We start from the raw sequence: 19,527 nt of genomic DNA, 5'->3' as shown, positions 1-19,527 counted from the left end.
ACAAGTCGCAGTGGTGGGTAGTATAAGGTGCTTTAGTGACAAAACGGATGGCACTGTGATAGACTGCATCCAGTTTGCTGAGTAGAGTGTTGGAAGCCATTTTGTAGATGACATCGCCGAAGTCGAGGATCGGTAGGATAGTCAGTTTTACTAGGGTAAGCTTGGCGGCTTGAGTGAAGGAGGCTTTGTTGCGGAATAGAAAGCCGACTCTTGATTTGATTTTCGATTGGAGATGTTTGATATGAGTCTGGAAGGAGAGTTTGCAGTCTAGCCAGACACCTAGGTACTTATAGACGTCCACATATTCTAGGTCGGAACCATCCAGGGTGGTGATGCTAGTCGGGCATGCAGGTGCAGGCAGCGACCGGTTGAAAAGCATGCATTTGGTTTTACTAGCGTTTAAGAGCAGTTGGAGGCCACGGAAGGAGTGTTGTATGGCATTGAAGCTTGTTTGGAGGTTAGATAGCACAGTGTCCAAAGACGGGCCGAAAGTATATAGAATGGTGTCGTCTGCGTAGAGGTGGATCAGGGAATCGCCCGCAGCAAGAGCAACATCATTGATATACACAGAGAAAAGAGTCGGCCCGAGAATTGAACCCTGTGGCACCCCCATAGAGACTGCCAGAGGACCGGACAGCATGCCCTCCGATTTGACACACTGAACTCTGTCTGCAAAGTAATTGGTGAACCAGGCAAGGCAGTCATCCGAAAAACCGAGGCTACTGAGTCTGCCGATAAGAATATGGTGATTGACAGAGTTATGCTGCAGTAGTTTGTGTGTCGGGAGGCTGGGGTCAGTTTGTTATATCTGGAGTACTTCTCCTGTCCTATTCGGTGTCCTGTGTGAATCTAAGTGTGCGTTCTCTAATTCTCTCCTTCTCTCTTTCTTTCTCTCTCTCGGAGGACCTGAGCCCTAGGACCATGCCCCAGGACTACCTGACATGATGACTCCTTGCTGTCCCCAGTCCACCTGGCCATGCTGCTGTTCCAGTTTCAACTGACCTGAGCCCTAGGACCATGCCCCAGGACTACCTGACATGATGACTCCTTGCTGTCCCCAGTCCACCTGGCCATGCTGCTGCTCCAGTTTCAACTTCCACCTGACTGTGCTGCTGCTCCAGTTTAAACTGTTCTGCCTTCTTATTATTCGACCATGCTGGTCATTTATGAACATTTGAACATCTTGGCCATGTTCTGTTATAATCTCCACCCGGCACAGCCAGAAGAGGACTGGCCACCCCACATAGCCTGGTTCCTCTCTAGGTTTCTTCCTAGGTTTTGGCCTTTCTAGGGAGTTTTTCCTAGCCACCGTGCTTCTACACCTGCATTGCTTGCTGTTTGGGGTTTTAGGCTGGGTTTCTGTACAGCACTTTGAGATATCAGCTGATGTACGAAGGGCTATATAAATAAATGTGATTTGATTTGATTTTATAATCAATCCTCAGGTTGTTTTTACAATATAGAATTGATAATATTTCAACCGGACTGTAGCTTCTTCAATAGGAGAGAGAGAAAATGTCTGCTCCAAGCTGTTGCGCATTCAAAACACTGCTGGCACCCAGCCATCCAATGACGCGATGTGATCTTTCTCGCTCATTTTTCAAAATAAAAGCCTGAAACTATGTCTAAAGGCTGTTCACAACATGTGGAAGCCATAAGAAAAGGAATCAGGTAGATATCCCTTTAAATGGAGCGCAGGCAGGCAATGGAACAGAGAGCTTTCTGGAAAAACAGCACTTCCGGGTTGTATTTTGCTCTGGTTTTCACCTGCAATATCAGTTCTGTTATACTCACAGACAATATTTTGACAGTTTTGGAAACTTTAGAGTGGTTTCTATCCTAATCTGACCATTATATGCATATTTTAGATTCTGGACCTGAGAAATAGGCAGTTTCATTTGGGTATTTTTTTCATCCAATCAAAATACTGCCCCCTACACTCAACAGGTTAATGCCCTCCTTGCCTGGTCCATGAGTTTTGGTGGGCGGTCCTCTCTTGGCAAGTTTGTTCTGGTGCCATATTCTTTCTATTTTTTAATAATGGATTTAATGGTGCTCATTGGGATGTTCAGAGTTTAGCATATTTTTGGTCTTCATGGTGCCGCTTGCTTGGTGGTACCCCTTGCTTAGTGGTGTTGGAAACTCTGGGGCCTTTCAGAACAGGTGTACATATACCGAGATCATGTGACAGATCACGTGACACTTAAATAAAGTCCACCTATGTGCAATCTAACTAATTATATGACTTCTGAAGGTAATTGGTTGCACCAGATTTTATTTAGGGGCCCCATAGGAGTGAGTTTTTTGTAAGATTTTTTTTCCAAATAAAAATCTATTTAAATTACATTTGAAAAAAATATTAAATTAAATTTGAAAAAAAGGGGGGGATGAATACTTTCGCAAGGCACTGTATTCTAGACACCTTCATACACACTTTTAAATACGAACAAAGTCTCATTAAACATTTTAAATGTTACTGTCCCTACTACAACAATAAATACATGCAATTTTAACTTTGAAATATTACATTGAAAAAGGGATTGGATTTGGAACTGGGCAGGCCCTCGGGCGTGAGCCAGGTGCCTCATTCAAAGCCCAGGGCGAGCAATGGGTAGGATTCTGTGTTTTCAAATGCAAGAGTGATTGCGTTTGATAAAAACGCTTAACCTGCCTTCCCAATTAAACTAGTTTGAAAATTCAAACATATATTTTATGGAAAACGGATTTATGTTTCTGTAATCGTGGCCAAAAGTTGAGAATTACACAAATATTAATTTTCACAAAGTCTGCTGCCTCAGTTTGTATGATGGCAATTTGCATATACTCCAGAATGTTATGAAGAGTGATCAGATGAATTGCAATGAATTGCAAAGTCACTCTTTGCCATGCATATGAACTGAATCACCCAAAAACAGTTCCACTGCATTTAAGCCCTGCCACAAAACGACCAGCTGACATCATGTCAGTGATTCTCTCGTTAACACAGTTGTGAGTGTTGACGAGGACAAGGCTGGAGATCATTCTGTCATGCTGATTGAGTAAGAATAACAGACTGGAAGCTTCAAAAGGAGGGTGGAGCATGGAATCATTGTTCTTCATCTGTCAACCATGGTTACCTGCAAGGAAACATGTGCCGTCATCATTGCTTTGCACAAAAAGAGCTTCACAGGCTTAAGGATATTGCTGCCAGTAAGATTGCACCTAAATCAACAATTTATCGGATCATCAAGAACTTCAAGGAGAGCGGTTCAATTGTTGTGAAGAAGGCTTCAGGGTGCCCAAGAAAGTCCAGCAAGCACCAGGACCATCTCCTAAAGTTGATTCAGCTGTGGGGTCGGGGCACCACCAGTACAGAGCTTGCTCAGGAATGGCAGCAGGCAGGTGTGAGTGCATCTGCACGCACAGTGAGGCGAAGACTTTTGGAGGATGGCCTGGTGTCAAGAAGGGCAGCAAAGAAGCCACTTCTCTTCAGGAAAAACATCAGGGACAGACTGATATTCTGCAAAAGGTACAGGTATTGGACTGCTGAGGACTGGGGTAATGTCATTTTTTCTGATTAATCCCCTTTCCGAATGTTTGGGGCATTTGGAAAAAAGCTTGTCCGGGGAAGACAAGGTGAGCGCTACGATCAGTCCTGTGTCATGCCAACAGTAACGCATCCTGATACCATTCATGTGTGGGGTTGCTTCTCAGCCAAGGGAGTGGGCTCACTCACAAATTTTCCTAAGAACACAGACATGAATAAAGAATGGTACCAACACATCCTCCGAGAGCAACTTCACCTAACCATCCTGGAACAGTTTGGTGATGAACAATGCCTTTTCCAGCATGATGGAGCACCTTCCCATAAGGCAAAAGTGATAACTTAGTGTCTCAGAGAACAAAACATAGATATTTTGGGTCCAGGGCCAGGAATCTCCCCAGAGCTTAATCCCATTGAGAACTTGTGGTCAAGCCTCAAGAGGCGGGTGGACAAACAAAACCCCACAAATTCTGACAAACTCCAAGCATTGATTATGCAAGAATGGGCTGCCGTCAGTCAGGATGTGGCCCAGAAGTTAGTTGACAGCATGCCAGGGCAGATTGCAGAGGTCTTGAAAAAGAAGGGTCAACACTGCAAATATTGACTCTTTGCATCAACTTCATGTAATTGTCAATAATAGCCTTTGACACTTATGAAATACTTGTAAATATACTTCAGTATTCCATAGTACCATCTGACAAAAATATCTAAAGACACTGAGGCAGCAGACTTTGTGAAAATTAATATTCGTGCAATTCTCAAAACATTTGGCCACGACTGTACTATGCACTATGCTGCCTTGTTGACAACATGACTGAGTGGTGCAGACTACTGTTATGTTCACGTCACTGGCTATAAAGCGGTGCATCCTCATGCAAATTCCAGCAATGCAGCTTTTGATTACCCGGAGAGGAAATCTCTAGCTAGGCAGTAACACCAAAGACAGACAGTATAATATGAAGATGGGCAAAAGCTGCTTCGCCAACAGAAATCCCCGATCACACTTGTAGGCCAACCAACGTTAAGGAATAACGTTGGTTAGCTAAGCTCATCTGCAAAAACACCATCTCGTGCCGTCAAATCAAAAGCACTCCTTTGATATAAAGTTGTTTTTGATCAAAATGAAAATGTGTCAGATATTTAAGACATTGGCTCGAGTCTAGGTTGTGCGAAAAGATTGAGAAAATTACAACAACTAAGGAATAATTTTGCGCCTCTCAAACCCCGTCCTGGACTGCTTTGCAAATGGCTTTGGGTTCAGAAACTCTGTGGTAACATGTTGCTGGATATGCGAAGACTGTCACAACTTCCGCCGAAGTCGGCTCCTCTCCTTGTTCGGTCAGCGTTCAGTGATCGACGTCACCGGCTTTCCAGCCACCGCCGCTCCATTTTTCATGTCTATTTGTCTCGTCTTGTTCCATACACATCTGGTTTTGATTTCCCCAATCAAACTCTGTTTCCCATCATGTATTTGTGTGTAATTGTTTCATGCTATTGTGGTGTTTTATTATGCACTTTACTTTTGTTATGTTCCGTGTTTTGAGCGCATTTGATTTATGTAGTGCTCTCGTTTTTGGAACGAAAATAAAAGTGCACCACTTAACATTCCTCTGCTCTCCTGCACCTGACTTCGCCTCTAGTACACCCCTTGGCAGAATTACACACTTCTAATGGAGTCAGCAAGAGCAGGTAGCAAGGTTAGAGGAGTCGAGGAGCGCGTCCAGGAACATTCGGCCATGTTACTTCATCTTAGTGCCATGATGGATCGCGTTGTCCAGACCATAGACCACTGGGAGAGACAGGAAGTCTCTCGACCAGCACAACCGGGGTTGTCTCCACCCGTCCCATCCGGAGAGAATTCCAGTGGGAGTACGATGGAATTGCAGCACAGTGCCAGGGATTCGTGTTACAACTGGACCTCTACCTGGCCACTGTGCACCCAGCTCCCTCGGGAAGGGAGAGATTGGCCGCCCTCGTCTCCCGCCTCACAGGGAGAGCGCTGGAGTGGGCAAACGCTGTGTGGAGAGAAGGAGACACGGTGTCAGACCACTTCGAGGAGTTCACCCGTCGCTTCCGGGCCGGCTTCGACCATCCACCCGAAGGCAGAGCGGCGGGGGAAAGGCTCTTCCATTTGAGGCAGGTGACGAGGAGCGTGGCAGGTGACTTCGCCCTGGAATTCCGGACCTTGGCCGCCGGAGCAGGCTGGAACGACAGGGCCCTCATTGACCACTATCGATGCAGCCTATGAGAGGAGGTCCGACGTGAGCTGTCCTTTGACCAAAGGTGGATTTGTCCATCCAGTTGGATAACCTGCTGGTCACAGGGGGCTCTGTCGGTTTCATCGTCCATCACCCCCGCTGGAGTTAGGAGGGGCTGCTCTTAGGGAGACTGGAGGAGGAGCCATCAAGTGAGCCATCTGTGGGCGCAGAGATGCCGTTCGGTGCCGTGTTGGTTCCTCTGGGAGTTGAGGCAACAGGCAGGGCACTCTGGGTTTGCACCACACTCATCCAGAGTCCTCTGTTGATCAACTGTTTTTCCCTCAGTTTTCCCCACATTCCCAGTATAAAGCACTCATCGATTCAGGCGCAGCTGGGAATTTTATCGACAGAGCATTAGCCATTAGGTTAGGGATCCCCATTTTTCCTATAGTTAGACCCTTCCCGGTACACGCTCTTGATAGTCGACCATTAGGGTCCGGGGCTAATCAGGGAGGCCACCATCTCCTTGGCCATGGTTATGCAGGGGATCATGAGGAGAGAATCAGTCTCTTCCTCATTGACTCTCCTCGGTTTCCTGTGGTACTAGGCCTTCCCTTGTTGGCTCTGCATAAGTCCACTATTTCCTGGCAACAGAGGACTCTCACGGGGTGGTCGCGAGAGTGCTCAGAGAGGTGTGTAGTGGTTTCCGTTGGTGCTACCACAGTGGAAAGTCCAGACCAGGTCTCCACCGTGCACATCCCCCAGAATATGCCGATTTGGCTCTCACCTTCTCTTAAAAGAAGGCGACTCAATTACCGCCTCATCGACGGGAGGATTGTGCGATATATCTCCTGGCAGAAGCTGCGCTTCCCAGGAGTCACATGTATCCCCTGAAGAAGAAGGATGGATGTGAAGAAGAAGAAGGATGGAGTTTTACGCCCGTGCATTGACTATGGAGGTCTCAATCAAATAACGGTGAGGTAGAGTTACCCGCTACCTCATATCACCACGGCGATTGAGTCAATGCATGGGGCGCACTTCTTCATGAAACTGGATCTCAGGAGTACGTATAACCTGGTGCGTATCAGGGGGGGAGACAGTGTTCAGTACCACCACAGGGCATTATGAGTACCTCATCATGCCGTACGGGTTGATGAATGCTCCGTCAGTTTTCCAATCCTTTGTAGACAAGATTTTGGGTGTAGGGGTGTATATCGATGACATTCTGATTTACTCCGCTACACGCGTCAAGCATGTGTCCTTGGTGCGCAAGGATGACTGTTGGAGCATGACCTGTATGTCAAGGCTGAGAAATGTCTGTTCTTTCAGCAGGCCGTCTCCTTCCTAGGGTATCGCATTTCCACATCAGCAGTGGAGATGGAGAGTGACCGCATTGCAGCTGTTCGTAATTGGCCGACTCCCAACACGGTAAAGGAGGTGCAGCGATTTTTAAGGTTTGCCAATTACTACCGGAGATTTACCCGGGGTTTTGGCCAGGTTGCTGCACTCATTACCTCACTGCTGAAGGGGGGTCCTGTAAGGTTGCTGTGGTCAGCTGAGGCGGACAGGGCTTTTGGGCAGCTAAGAGCTCTGTTTACTTCGGCTCCTGTGCTGGCCCATCCGGATCCCTCTTTGGCATTCATAGTGGAGGTGGACGCGTCCGAGTTTGGAATAGGAGCCATGCTCTCACAGCGCTCGGGCACGCCACCGAAACACCACCCCTGTGCTTTCTTCTCGAAGAAGCTCAGCCCAACGGAGCGTAACTATGATGTGGGGGACCGGGAGTTTGTTGGCTGTGGTTAAAGCGTTGAAGGCGTGGAGACATTGGCTTGAGGGGGCAAAACACCCTTTCCTCATCTGGACTGACCACCGCAACCTGGAGTACAGTCGGGCAGCGAGGAGACTGAATCCTCGTCAGGCAAGGTGGGCCATGTTCTTTACCCATTTTGTGTTTACCCTATCCTACAGACCAGGTTCCCAGAATAAGAAGGCAGACCTACTGTCCCGGCTGTATGACACAGAGGAGTGGCTCATGGATCAAACTCCCATACTCCCGGCCTCCTGCCTGGTAGCGCCGGTCGTGTGGGAACTGGATGCGGACATTAAGCAGGCATTGCGTACAGAGCCCCCTCCCGTCCAGTGTCCCGTTGGGCATATGTATGTTCCGTCTGCTGTCCGTGACCACTATCTATTGGGCCCACACGTCTCCCTCCTCTGGTCACTTTTTTAGTTTTCCAACTGTACTTGTGCAGTTAACAAACCATGATTCCATGTTTTAAAAAATCAACAAACTGCAGACAAAGTATATTATTTTGCATTAGCCTTTACCTACGGTTACTGTTGAGGATGTGTACATTATTTTGATTAGACATACACTTTGAAACAAGAATGTTGTCTTTTGTCATATTTCTAAGTACAGCATCAATGAGCCATGGCTGGAGACCAACACTCTTCGCCGTTATATAAACATAAGCTCAGTATATCCTCTTACATCAGGGCTGCACCTGTAGTTTACTATGCTAATATCCCATGATGATACAATTTTCCATTCATTGTTTGGAGGCATACTTAGCTACTCAGTGTGACCCTCACTCACTTGTTGCGGCGATAGAGAGCCATGCATGCCACTCCGAGAAAACAGATCCCTGAGGCAATGCTGAAGATGGACAGCACCTTTCTCTGGTAAGTCTCACGGCTTTCTGTGGAGACACAGGCAAATAAATATGATGTTAAAGCCACTCTCTGTATATACATGTAGAGTAAATTATCTGCAGAGTTACAGGCAAAATAGTACTGTTGAAGCCACACTCGATATGCATGTAGAGTACTATCAAAGTGTGAGCCACCAACAGAAAAGTTAAATGTAAAGAATGACACACCACACACAAATCCTTGCTAGTAACACACACAATAGTAATAATCTGTTTTGTGAAAACAAGAAAAAAACATTAAATCCACACTCTGTAAGATGAGCATATCAAATCAAATTGTATTTGTCACATGCACCGAATACAACAGGTGTCGACTTTACCGTGCAATGCGTACTTATAAGCCCTTAACAACAATGCATTTTTAAGAAAAATAAAAGTTAAGAAAAATATTTACGAAATAAAACAAAGTAAAAAATAAAAGAGCAACAATAAAATAACAATAACAAGGCTATATACAAGGGGTACCGGTACTTAGTCAATGTGCGGTGCTACAGGTTAGTCAAGGTAATTGAGGTAATATGTACATGTAGGTAGGGGTAAATTGATTATACATAGATAAGCTCCTATCAGTTCTACTGAGCACCAACTCGCCTTCCGAACATTCTATTCCCAGCTTATTGTTCAACTTCACAATGCCTGCTTCGCTATTATTGGCAATGAGACCTGCTCACGTTGTTTTATAGTCAAAATGTAAACAACAAAATGTGAACAACGAAAATAATATTGGAACTCTGGTCTTCCCATTGTTTCCTATGGGGGAAATATAGGCATGTCTGTCTATTTCGCCAAATAACTCGCAATGTGTATGTTTTGATTGTTTTCAAGGGTGTAACTGGTGTGAAATGGCTAGCTAGTTAGCGAGGTGCACGCTAATAGCGTTTTAATCGGTGATGTCAATCGCTCTGAGACCTTGAAATAGTTGTTGCTGCGGCTTTTATGGAGCGATGGGTAAAGATGCTTCGAGGGTGGCTGTTGTCCATTTGTGCATAGGGTCCCTGGTTCGAGCCCAGGAAGGGGCGAGGAGTGGGACGGAAGCAAAACTGTTACATGGGCACCTTTTCAAGTCTGGGCAGCGAGCCCGTTTGTCATCGATCGCTAGACCAGAAATAGTCAGAAGTTAAATAAATGTCCCCACTTTTTCATTACGCACCATCGAGGTGCGGATGTTTACTTTCTGCACAAGTTGTTTTTTTCCAATTTTGTCCGTCGAACAGATTGTAGTGGTAAAATAGAAAGGGATACATTTTTTAATGGAATTCTAAGCATCACTCCAGTCAAAACAGGCTCTGTGAACGTTCGATTCCATTACTTTGCTATCGGCTCACACTAGTGTTCCAGTGTAGCTAACGTTCTTAAGCCATTTTTCAGCCTTGGGGGTAATTTTGACTTGTTCTATTGTCCAGCCTATAGATAGCCAGAGGGAATTTAGGAAAACACCCGAATGTCCATTGAGAAAGCACAACAACTATAGCATTTAGTTATGACAAGAATAATCAAGTCAACAAACTTTGGGTAGTTAGGTAGTTAGCCTATAGTTAATATACTGGCAATGTTTATGTATAACTACTAACATTAGGTAGCTAGCTAACATACTGGTAAATACTGCTGTAATGATATGCTATGTGGTTCGTAAGGACAGTGTAGGTAAGAAATTGTTAGCCAACATAATGTGTAAGGTAACTTATTTGAAAAGTCATTACTTTATTACATTGAATAGGTCGTTAGGGCAAATCCGGTCTGTGTTAGGAGGGGGGGGGGTTCACACCTTGCTCGGCTATTAGACTATTCTTTAGTAGAGGTTGAATAGTCTATTGTTCAGCTTTTAGCCCTCCTCCCCAACTTGCAACAAATTGATGTTCCGCTCTCTTTCCTTTCCCTCTTACACACATCATCATTCTGCTCCTGAGTGGCTCGCTTGTGGGCGTGCTGGCAGGATATGGCAGCATCTTCGGTTGTGCGTCAAGAATTATGCATACAGTACCACGTTTGTATGAAGGTGTGGTTATTCACAGGCAAATTGTTATATGCTATGGAGGTAAATTTGTCTTTTTGTCAAGAGCAAAACCTTTTTAATTTTCAATCAAAATTAATTGTTCTGAAAGCTACTTTTTTCAGATACAAAGGAAGTCAAAGCGGACATCTATGAAGATGGCATCTCAGGTAAGCAGCACTGGGCTGTAATGACATATCTTTAAAATGACATCTTCTGCTTTAGATTGAACCATCATATCTCAGTTATTGTTTTCACATCTATAAAAAATAAGGTGTTTTCGTTACTTTCAGAGAGCGAGCTGACCAAGGGGTCGAAAATGTAGATATTTCCAGATGTTCACTGTCCGAGGAACAGGCAGTGGAAGTTATATTGCTGGCAAAGTGTCCATAAACTGTTCTGTGTTCTTTTTCTCCGTCTCTGCCTGTCTTGTTGTACATGGAACCTGTCTCATGCATTAATTTAAAAAACCTTAAGATATCAGCTGCTAATTTTCAGATTTACACCCACATAAACACAGCCATTGTCACTGAAATATCTGTTGCTGCCAAGTCATGATTTCCCTGGGGGTTAGCCTTGCAATAACCAACTGGTGAGACACATAGCCCTCTATATTTAAATGTTTCAGGTACACTCCGATAGGTGCCTGCTTCACATACAGTATCTTCTATTGACATTATCTTCTATTGTTTGTCCTCATGTGTCTGTTTTTCAGCAGAAAGTACTCTGGAGCCACTTAGTGTGGACACCAGGTGAGACCACACACACACACACAATAACAGTCTCTCTTCTTCACTTCATCCCTCTCCCCCTTCTCCCTAAATCCTCAAGTTTATATCAGCTGTTTTGGTGAACCCCTCCCGCATCTGAACTGACTGACAGAGGGCACAGCATGATCATAGGTGAGATGTCACATGGTCGGGTCAACAGGAAGTATTATTAAAGAGATGCTTTACATTGAAATACAGACAGAGATGTAGTAGTCCCAGAGTTAATGATCCAAGGTCAGTTTTGCATTTCACCTCCTGATTTAAGATGACTGACTGTGTTAGAATAAAAAAAACAAGGCTTAATCATGCTCTCTCTCTATCCATCTGTGTCTCGTCTGCAGGTATGTTTTGATGTGAAAGAGGAAGCCAGTCCCGTCATTGCCACCTCACCCGCTCTTAAGATAACGTTCGGGCCAACTGGGGGCCCAAGGCTGGTTAGGAGACACCACAATTGTGATGAACTGAGAGAATATTAGGGTAGCACTGTAATTCATTAATCATATGTTGTCTGCAGCTGTTCTTACCTCTTTGCCTTTCTGCCTTCCACACCTCTCTCCCCACCTCGTCATTCTTTCTCATTTTATAATGCACACCATAAGTGCATTGAATTACAGATTGAACTTGTATTTATAATATTACAATCGTCATAATTATAATTCAGTTATGTATTTATAACACCTGTATAATGAACTTCTTTCAATAAAGCAATTCACATTCTCCACTGGTTGAAATTAAGTATCTCATTGAAATCCTACCCTGTGTCCTCAGATTAATGCAGATGAAGGGAGTTAGATATGCATCTTTTTTTCATCTGTATATATGAATTACAAATCACTCATGTTTCTAGTCTATTGCATAGTTACAATGTGTAATCATTGATCTCCCAGGAGCAGGAGTGGTAAACACTGTTGAAGTGTATAATTTTAATACATACATGCAGACACAGCATCATTCAAATAATGGAGTTTGATATGACTGAAAAATAATATCTCAGAGATTCATACCTGAACTGCACCTTTATTTGCCAAGGAAGAATACATGATCAGTGAAAATATTCAATGTGCAGGCTACAATGTGGGAAACTTATGTGTGGAAATAACTACAGTACATTATTATATTCTACTCTATCCATAGGCTTCATTAATGCCATTCAGACTTGAAGTTGATACAACAACTATGATAGCTGAGGTTCATAGATTGGAAAGAATATTAGTTCAGAACCTAACGTTTTAGTGTCCATACACAGATCGGCTACATACTGTAACTAGCTACACATCCACAGGATTCCCTAAAACACTAAACAACACGAATTACAAATTCCTTCTCCTGGCTAATGTTGTCAGATAACTTGCTAAATAGCGATTTTCATAAATTAACTTTATGAATAAAAAAATCTGCACAAATGTTTGTCTCTACATTAAAACCTGTTAAGGCTATGGCAGAATACTGCCCCCTTTGGAGGAATGCGTGCCCATAGTAAACTGACAAAAAATCTGTCAAAAATTGCTAATATATGCATATAATAAATATTATTGAATAGAAAACACTCTAAAGCTTCTAAAACCGTTCAAATTATGTCTCTATGTAAAGCAGAACTCACAGGGCAGCCATTCTTCCAAACTCTTTCTGTCAGCAGAAAAGTTGGCCCAACTTTGACGTCATCGCCCCCACCCTTCCCAACCAACTACAGATCTGGGAACAATTCCTATCTCTTCAGCGTGATGTCCTCTTTCAATGGGGCGCTTCATTGTGAAGATCACACGCTCCCTCACCCTTTGGCGGGAAGAAACCCTCGGGTCACGCAATAATACGTGCGCGCCTCGGTGTTTCTCTCTCTTCCGTTCCAAGATCCACCAAACGATATAGGCTTGTCCTTTCGGGCTAAGGATTTTTATGTATGTTTATAACATGTTTTAGCTCGATTCTGAACTTAGTTTGACCAGTTTAGTCGACATATAATATGTAATTTTGAAGTTTTGATGCGCAACCCATAGAATTTTGGGTGCATTTCAGCCGAAATTAGTCGCGTTTGATAACCCAAAGACACACATTTGAAAGGCAAACGCTGGTTTTGGTAAGTATGACTTCTTCCACGACTTCTGATCGAACAACGGCAAAGGTAAGGGAATATTTATGTGGTTATTATGTGTTTCTGTGGACTCCGAAATAGCGGAGCCATATTGCTAATCTATGAGCGCCGTCTCATATTATTGACAAGTGAACGAATTCTGTAACGTTAAAAATAAATGTAACACAGCTGTTTTATTAAGAAGAAGTGTATCTTTCTAACTATATGTAGAACATGTATATTTAGTCAACGTTTATGATGTGTATTTCTGTTATCTGGCAGAGTTATCATAATTTCTCTGGACATTCTAGTAGCATTTTTTGAACATGACGTTCAATGTAAACAGTGATTTATGGATATAAATTGCATATTATTGGAAAAAACATAAATGTACTGTATAACATGTCCTATTCCTGTCATCTGATGAAGATTTTCAAAAGGTTAGTGAATTATTTTTCTTTTAATCCTGCTTTTGTGATTGCATCTATTGTTCTACAAAATGGCTATGTAAATTAGCCTATCTTTTGGTGGTGGTTTGACATAAATATGTGCTATGTTTTTGCCGTAAAACATTTTAGAAATCTGACTTGCTGGCTAGATGAACAAGGTGTTTATCTTTCATTTGAGCTATTGGACTTGTTAATGTGTGGAGGTTAAATATTTCTAAGAATATTTTTGCGTTCTGTGCGCCACTGTGTCAGTTGAGCAGGGGGGGATGGTACCCCTTAGAGGTACGTGTGGGGTGAACAGGGTTTACTAACATATTCCCCTCAATTGTAAACGTTTTGCTTGACTCTTTATGACGTTATTACATCTGATTCCACCATAATGTTTGTCAGACATCTTTTTTGAAGAACGCCACAAGGCAAGGGTGGCTCGCGTCAAAATTCATCATTGAAACCACTCTATATGATTGGTCATATAAAAACTTTGGGACCCAAATACATAATGAGTGCTCTAACTCCCCCTGTGGTGGTCTGGGGGAATGAAGCCGTGACGCTAGGTACTTCTAAGACCCGTGGTGCAAGCTTGCAACTTTTAAAGGAGGAACCACTGTATACACCTGTTCTGAAAGCCCCCAGATTCTGCAATACCACTAAGTTTCACGAACCTCGCCGAAGATGGTGCCTCTTCCTGTTCGGGCGGGGCTCGGCGGTCGTCGTCGCCGGCCTATTAGCTGCCATCGATTCCCTTTCCATTTGTTTTGGTTATTGGTTAATTGGGTACACCTGTTTTGTATTAGGTTTTTTTTGTAGGGTATTTAAGGGCACTAGGTCCGCTGGGTATTTGTGCGGGCTTGTTTTTTGTTACTCTGTGTTAGATGGTGTGATTTATTTTGTGTCTTTATTCTCTGGACTATTTTGTCCTGTTGTTTGGACTGGCAACTTATATACGCCCTGTGTGTTGGTGTGACCGTTTTGTTGCGCTGGTGAATAAATTTGACAAACGACTGAACCCTGCTCTCTGCGCCTGATTCCACCCACCACTCCTAGTTGATCGTAACAGAAGCCCGCACCACCAGAAATGGAGTCAGCAGGAGCAGCGACCACCCCTCTCCCCACTATGGAGGAGCGCGTCCATCACCACACAGCTGTCCTCCATCGGATTTGTACGGCAATGGACCAGATGATGGAGAGGATGGAACGATGGGAGAGGAGTGGTCTACCGACGTCTACCTCAGCTCTCCCACTGCTGACACCACCTACACCACCTACTCCACCTACGTCGTCCTCTGGGTCCGGCGCACTGCGTCTCTCCCCCCCGAGGGAGTACGATGGAGCGGCGGCTGGGTGCCAGGGATTTTTGCTCCAGCTAGAGCTCTACCTGGCTACCGTGCGTCCGGCTCCCTCGGGTGAGGAGAGTGTGAGCCTCCTCGTCTCCTGTTTAACGGGCAGGGCCCTGGACTGGGCTAACGCGGTCTGGAACAGTCCAGACTCGGCTCGGGACAACTACCTGGAGTTCACCCGCCGTTTCTGAGCTGTGTTCGGTCATCCACCAGAGGGTAAAGCGGCGGGTGAGCGACTGTTCCACCTCAGACAGGTGACGAGGAGCGCGCAGGACTTCGCGTTGGAGTTTAGGACCCTAGCTGCTGGTGCTGGGTGGAATGACAGGGCCCTGATGGACCATTACCGGTGTAGTCTCCGGGAGGACGTCTGCCGGGAGCTAGCTTGCAGGGACACAACTCTCTCCCTGGATGAACTAATAGACATGTCTATTCGATTGGACAACCTGCTAGCTGCCTGCAGGCGTTCAGAAGGGGTCCTGTTAATTCCACCTTCCAACTCTCCCACTCCCACTCCGATGGAGTTGGGAGGAGCTGCATCTAGGGGGACCAGAGGGGGCTCCTCCTGCTCCTATTGTGGACGGAGAGGACACACTTCGGACCGGTGTTGGAGGAGTCCCTCTGGGAGTCGAGATGGTCGGCGGAACACTCCTCGGCCACCCCAGGTGAGTAAGCACCAAACTCACCCAGAGCTCCCTGTTGGTCACATGTTCTTGTAAATTTTTTTCCCTGTGTTTTTCCCCTCTCTTCAGCATAAGGCGCTAGTCGATTCAGGCGCAGCTGGGAGTTTTATTGATCGTGGACTCGCCCGTAAATTGGGTATTCCGTTAGTGCAGATAGACCCACCTGTCCCCGTGCACTCCTTAGATAGCCAACCGTTTCGGTCAGGGCTGGTCAGGGAGGCCACGATTCCGCTGGACATGGTAACGCAGGGGAATCATAGGGAGAGGATCAGTTTCTACCTTATTGATTCACCTGGGTTTCCGGTGGTGTTGGGGGTTCCCTGGCTGGCTATTCACAATCCCCTTATTACCTGGAAACAGGGGGCTCTTAAGGGGTGGTCAGACGAGTGTTCAGAGAGGTGTATAGGAGTTTCCATCGGTGCCACAACGGTGGAGAGTCCAGACCAGGTTTCCACCGTGCGCATTCCCCCAGAATATGCCGATTTGGCTATCGCTTTTAGTAAGAAGAAAGCGACCAAATTACCACCCCATCGACGGTGGGATTGCGTGATAAACCTCCAGGAGAACGCTGCACTTCCCCGGAGTCATGTGTACCCACTGTCACAGGAGGAGACGCTGGCTATGGAGACATATGTCACGGAAGCTCTGAGACAGGGGTACATTCGGCCCTCCATGTCACCCGTCTCCTCAAGTTTCTTTTTTGTGAGGAAAAAGGAGGGAGGTCTGCGTCCGTGCATTGATTATCGAGGTCTCAATTCGATCACAGTGGGTTTTAGTTATCCGCTGCCGCTCATCGCTACGGCGGTGGAATCATTCCACGGAGCGCGGTTCTTCACAAAACTGGACCTCAGGAGCGCGTATAATCTGGTGCGTATTCGGGGAGGAGACGAGTGGAAAACAGCGTTTAGTACCACATCAGGCCACTATGAGTACCTCGTCATGCCGTATGGGTTGAAGAATGCTCCAGCCGTCTTCCAATCCTTTGTAGATGAGATTCTCAGGGACTTGCACGGGCAGGGTGTGGTAGTCTATATTGATGACATCTTGATTTATTCTACCACACGCGCCGCGCATGCTTCCCTGGTGCGCAAGGTTCTTGGGCGACTGCTGGAGCATGACCTATACGTCAAGGCTGAGAAATGTGTGTTCTCCAAACCAGCCGTTTCCTTCCTGGGTTATCGCATTTCCAGCTCGGGGATGATGGAGTGTGACCGCGTTACGCTGTGCGTAATTGGCCGACTCTGACCACGGTAAAGGAGATGCAGCGGTTTTTAGGGTTTGCCAATTACTACCGGAGGTATATCCGGGGTTTTGGCCAAGTAGCGGTGCCCATTACCTCACTGCTGAAGGGGGGGGCCGGTGCGTCTGCGGTGGTCAGCAGAGGCTGATGGAGCCTTCAACCAGTTGAAGGCACTGTTCACTGGGGCTCCCGTGTTGGCGCATCCGGACCCTTCGTTAGCATTCATAGTGGAGGTGGATGCGTCCGAGGCTGGGGTTGGAGCCATGCTGTCTCAGCGCTTGGGCACGCCACCGAAGCTCCGTCCCTGTGCTTTCTTTTCTAAGAAGCTGGGTCCGGCGGAGCGGAACTATGATGTGGGGGACCGGGAGTTACTAGCTATGGTAAAGGCCCTGAAGGTGTGGAGACACTGGCTAGAGGGGGCTAAACACCCTTTTCTCATCTGGACTGACCACCGTAATCTGGAGTATATTTGAGCAGCGAGGAGACTGAATCCGCGTCAGGCTAGGTGGGCCATGTTCTTTACACGTTTTAGATTTACGATCTCTTACAGACCAGGTTCCCTCAACACTAAGGCCGACGTGCTGTCCCGTCTCTATGACACCGAGGACCGGTCCATCGAACCCACTCCCATCCTTCCAGCCTCTCGGCTGGTGGCCCCAGTGGTATGGGAGGTGGACGCGGACATCGAGCGGGCGTTGAGGGTTGAACCTGCGCCTATACAGTGTCCGACTGGTCGAAGTTACGTACCGCTTGGTGTCCGTGAAATTGATTCGGTGGGCCCACACACTACTGTCTGCGGGTCATCCGGGCATTGATAGGGCAGTGCGGGGTCTTAGGGGGAAATACTGGTGGCCCACCTTAGCTAGGGATATGAGGCTCTATGTCTCTTCCTGTTCGGTATGCGCCCAGAGTAAGGCTCCGAGGCACCTTCCTAGAGGGAAGTTACAGCCCCTCCCAGTTCCACAATGGCCATGGTCCCATCTCTCGGTAGATTTCCTTACTGATCTTCCCCCATCTCAGGGGAACTCTACCGTTCTGGTCGTTGTGGATCGGTTCTCTAAGTCCTGCCGCCTCCTCCCATTGCCTGGTCTCCCTACGGCCCTACAGACTGCAGAGGCTCTATTTACCCACGTCTTCCGGCACTATGGGGTTCCAGAGGATATAGTCTCCGATCGGGGTCCCCAGTTCACGTCCCGGGTTTGGAAGGCGTTTATGGAGCGTCTGGGGATCTCAGTCAGCCTTACCTCTGGTTATCACCCCGAAAGTAATGGGCAGGTGGAGAGAGTAAACCAGAAAGTGGGTAGGTTTCTGAGGTCGTATTGCCAGGACCGGCCAGGAGAATGGGCGAGGTACGTCCCATGGGCAGAGTTGACCCAGAACTCTCTTCGGCATTCGTCCACGAATATGTCACCATTCGAATGGGTACTGGGCTACCAGCCGGTCCTGGCTCCGTGGCATCAGAGTCAGACCGAGGCTCCTGCGGTGGAGGAGTGGGTACAGCGCTCTAGAGAGACCTGGCGGGCAGTCCAGGATTCTCTCAGGCAGGCCAGTGAACGGCAGAAGAGAGACGCTGACCACCACCGCAGTGAGGCCCCGGTGTTCACACCAGGGGACAAGGTCTGGCTCTCGACCCGAAACCTACCCCTCCACCTGCCCTGCCGGAAGCTGGGGCCGCAGTGTGTGGGGCCATTTAAAGTCCTGAGGAGGATAAACGAGGTTTGTTATAGATTGCAACTTCCCTCTTATTATCGCATTAACCCCTCGTTTCATGTGTCTCTCCTCAGGCCGGTGGTAGCTGGTCCCCTACAAGACAGTGAGGTACCAGAGGTCCCTCCACCCCCTCTGGACATCGGGGGGTCCCCGGCGTACACAGTACGAGCTATTCTGGACTCGAGACGCCGGGTGAGGGGCCTGCAGTACCTCGTGGACTGGGAGGGGTACGGTCTGGAGGAGAGGTGCTGGGTACCGGGGAGGGACATTTTAGATCCTTCCCTCTTGAGGGATTTCCACCCGGATCGCCCCGCGCCTCGTCCTCCGGGTCATCCTCGAGGCTGGGGTCAGCGCTGCGGGAGCCGCGCGTCAGGGGGGGGGGTACTGTCACGAACCCCGCCGAAGATGGTGCCTCTTCCTTTTCGGGCGGGGCTCGGCGGTCGTCGTCGCCGGCCTATTAGCTGCCATCGATTCCCTTTCCGTTTGTTTTGGTTATTGGTTAATTTGGTACACCTGTTTTGTATTAGGGGTTGTTTGTAGGGTATTTAAGGGCACTAGGCGCGCTGGGTATTTGTGCGGGCTTGTTTTTTGTTACTCTGTGTTTGATGGTGTGATTTATTTTGTGTCTTTATTCTCCGGACTATTTTGTCCTGTTGTTTGGACTGGCAACTTATATACGCCCTGTGTGTTGGTGTGACCATTTTCCTAGTTGATCGTAACACTAAGCAAGGGGCACCACCAAGCAAGCAGCACCATGAAGACCAAGGAGCTCTCCAAACAGGTCGTTGTGGAGAATTAAAGATCAGGGTTGGGGGTCAGAAGTTTACACACACTCAATTAGTATTTGGTAG

The 19,527-nt window shown here is 46.7% G+C and overlaps 1 protein-coding gene across 1 annotated transcript in view; it reads right to left on the bottom strand.

Annotated features, from left to right (window-relative positions):
• Nucleotides 1-19,527, bottom strand: part of LOC109869944 (pro-neuregulin-3, membrane-bound isoform) — a 306,024-nt gene that overhangs the window by 82,620 nt on the left and 203,877 nt on the right. The window contains exon 5 of the mRNA XM_031805127.1: nt 8,318-8,420. Within this exon, the coding sequence (XP_031660987.1) occupies nt 8,318-8,420 (103 nt within the window). The remainder of the gene's footprint in view (nt 1-8,317; nt 8,421-19,527) is intronic.

The sequence above is a fragment of the Oncorhynchus kisutch genome, linkage group LG25, assembly GCF_002021735.2.
Source record: "Oncorhynchus kisutch isolate 150728-3 linkage group LG25, Okis_V2, whole genome shotgun sequence".
NCBI lineage: Eukaryota > Metazoa > Chordata > Actinopteri > Salmoniformes > Salmonidae > Oncorhynchus > Oncorhynchus kisutch.
Note: the sequence above shows the minus strand (reverse complement) of the source record. Positions and strands in the feature narration are given on the sequence as shown.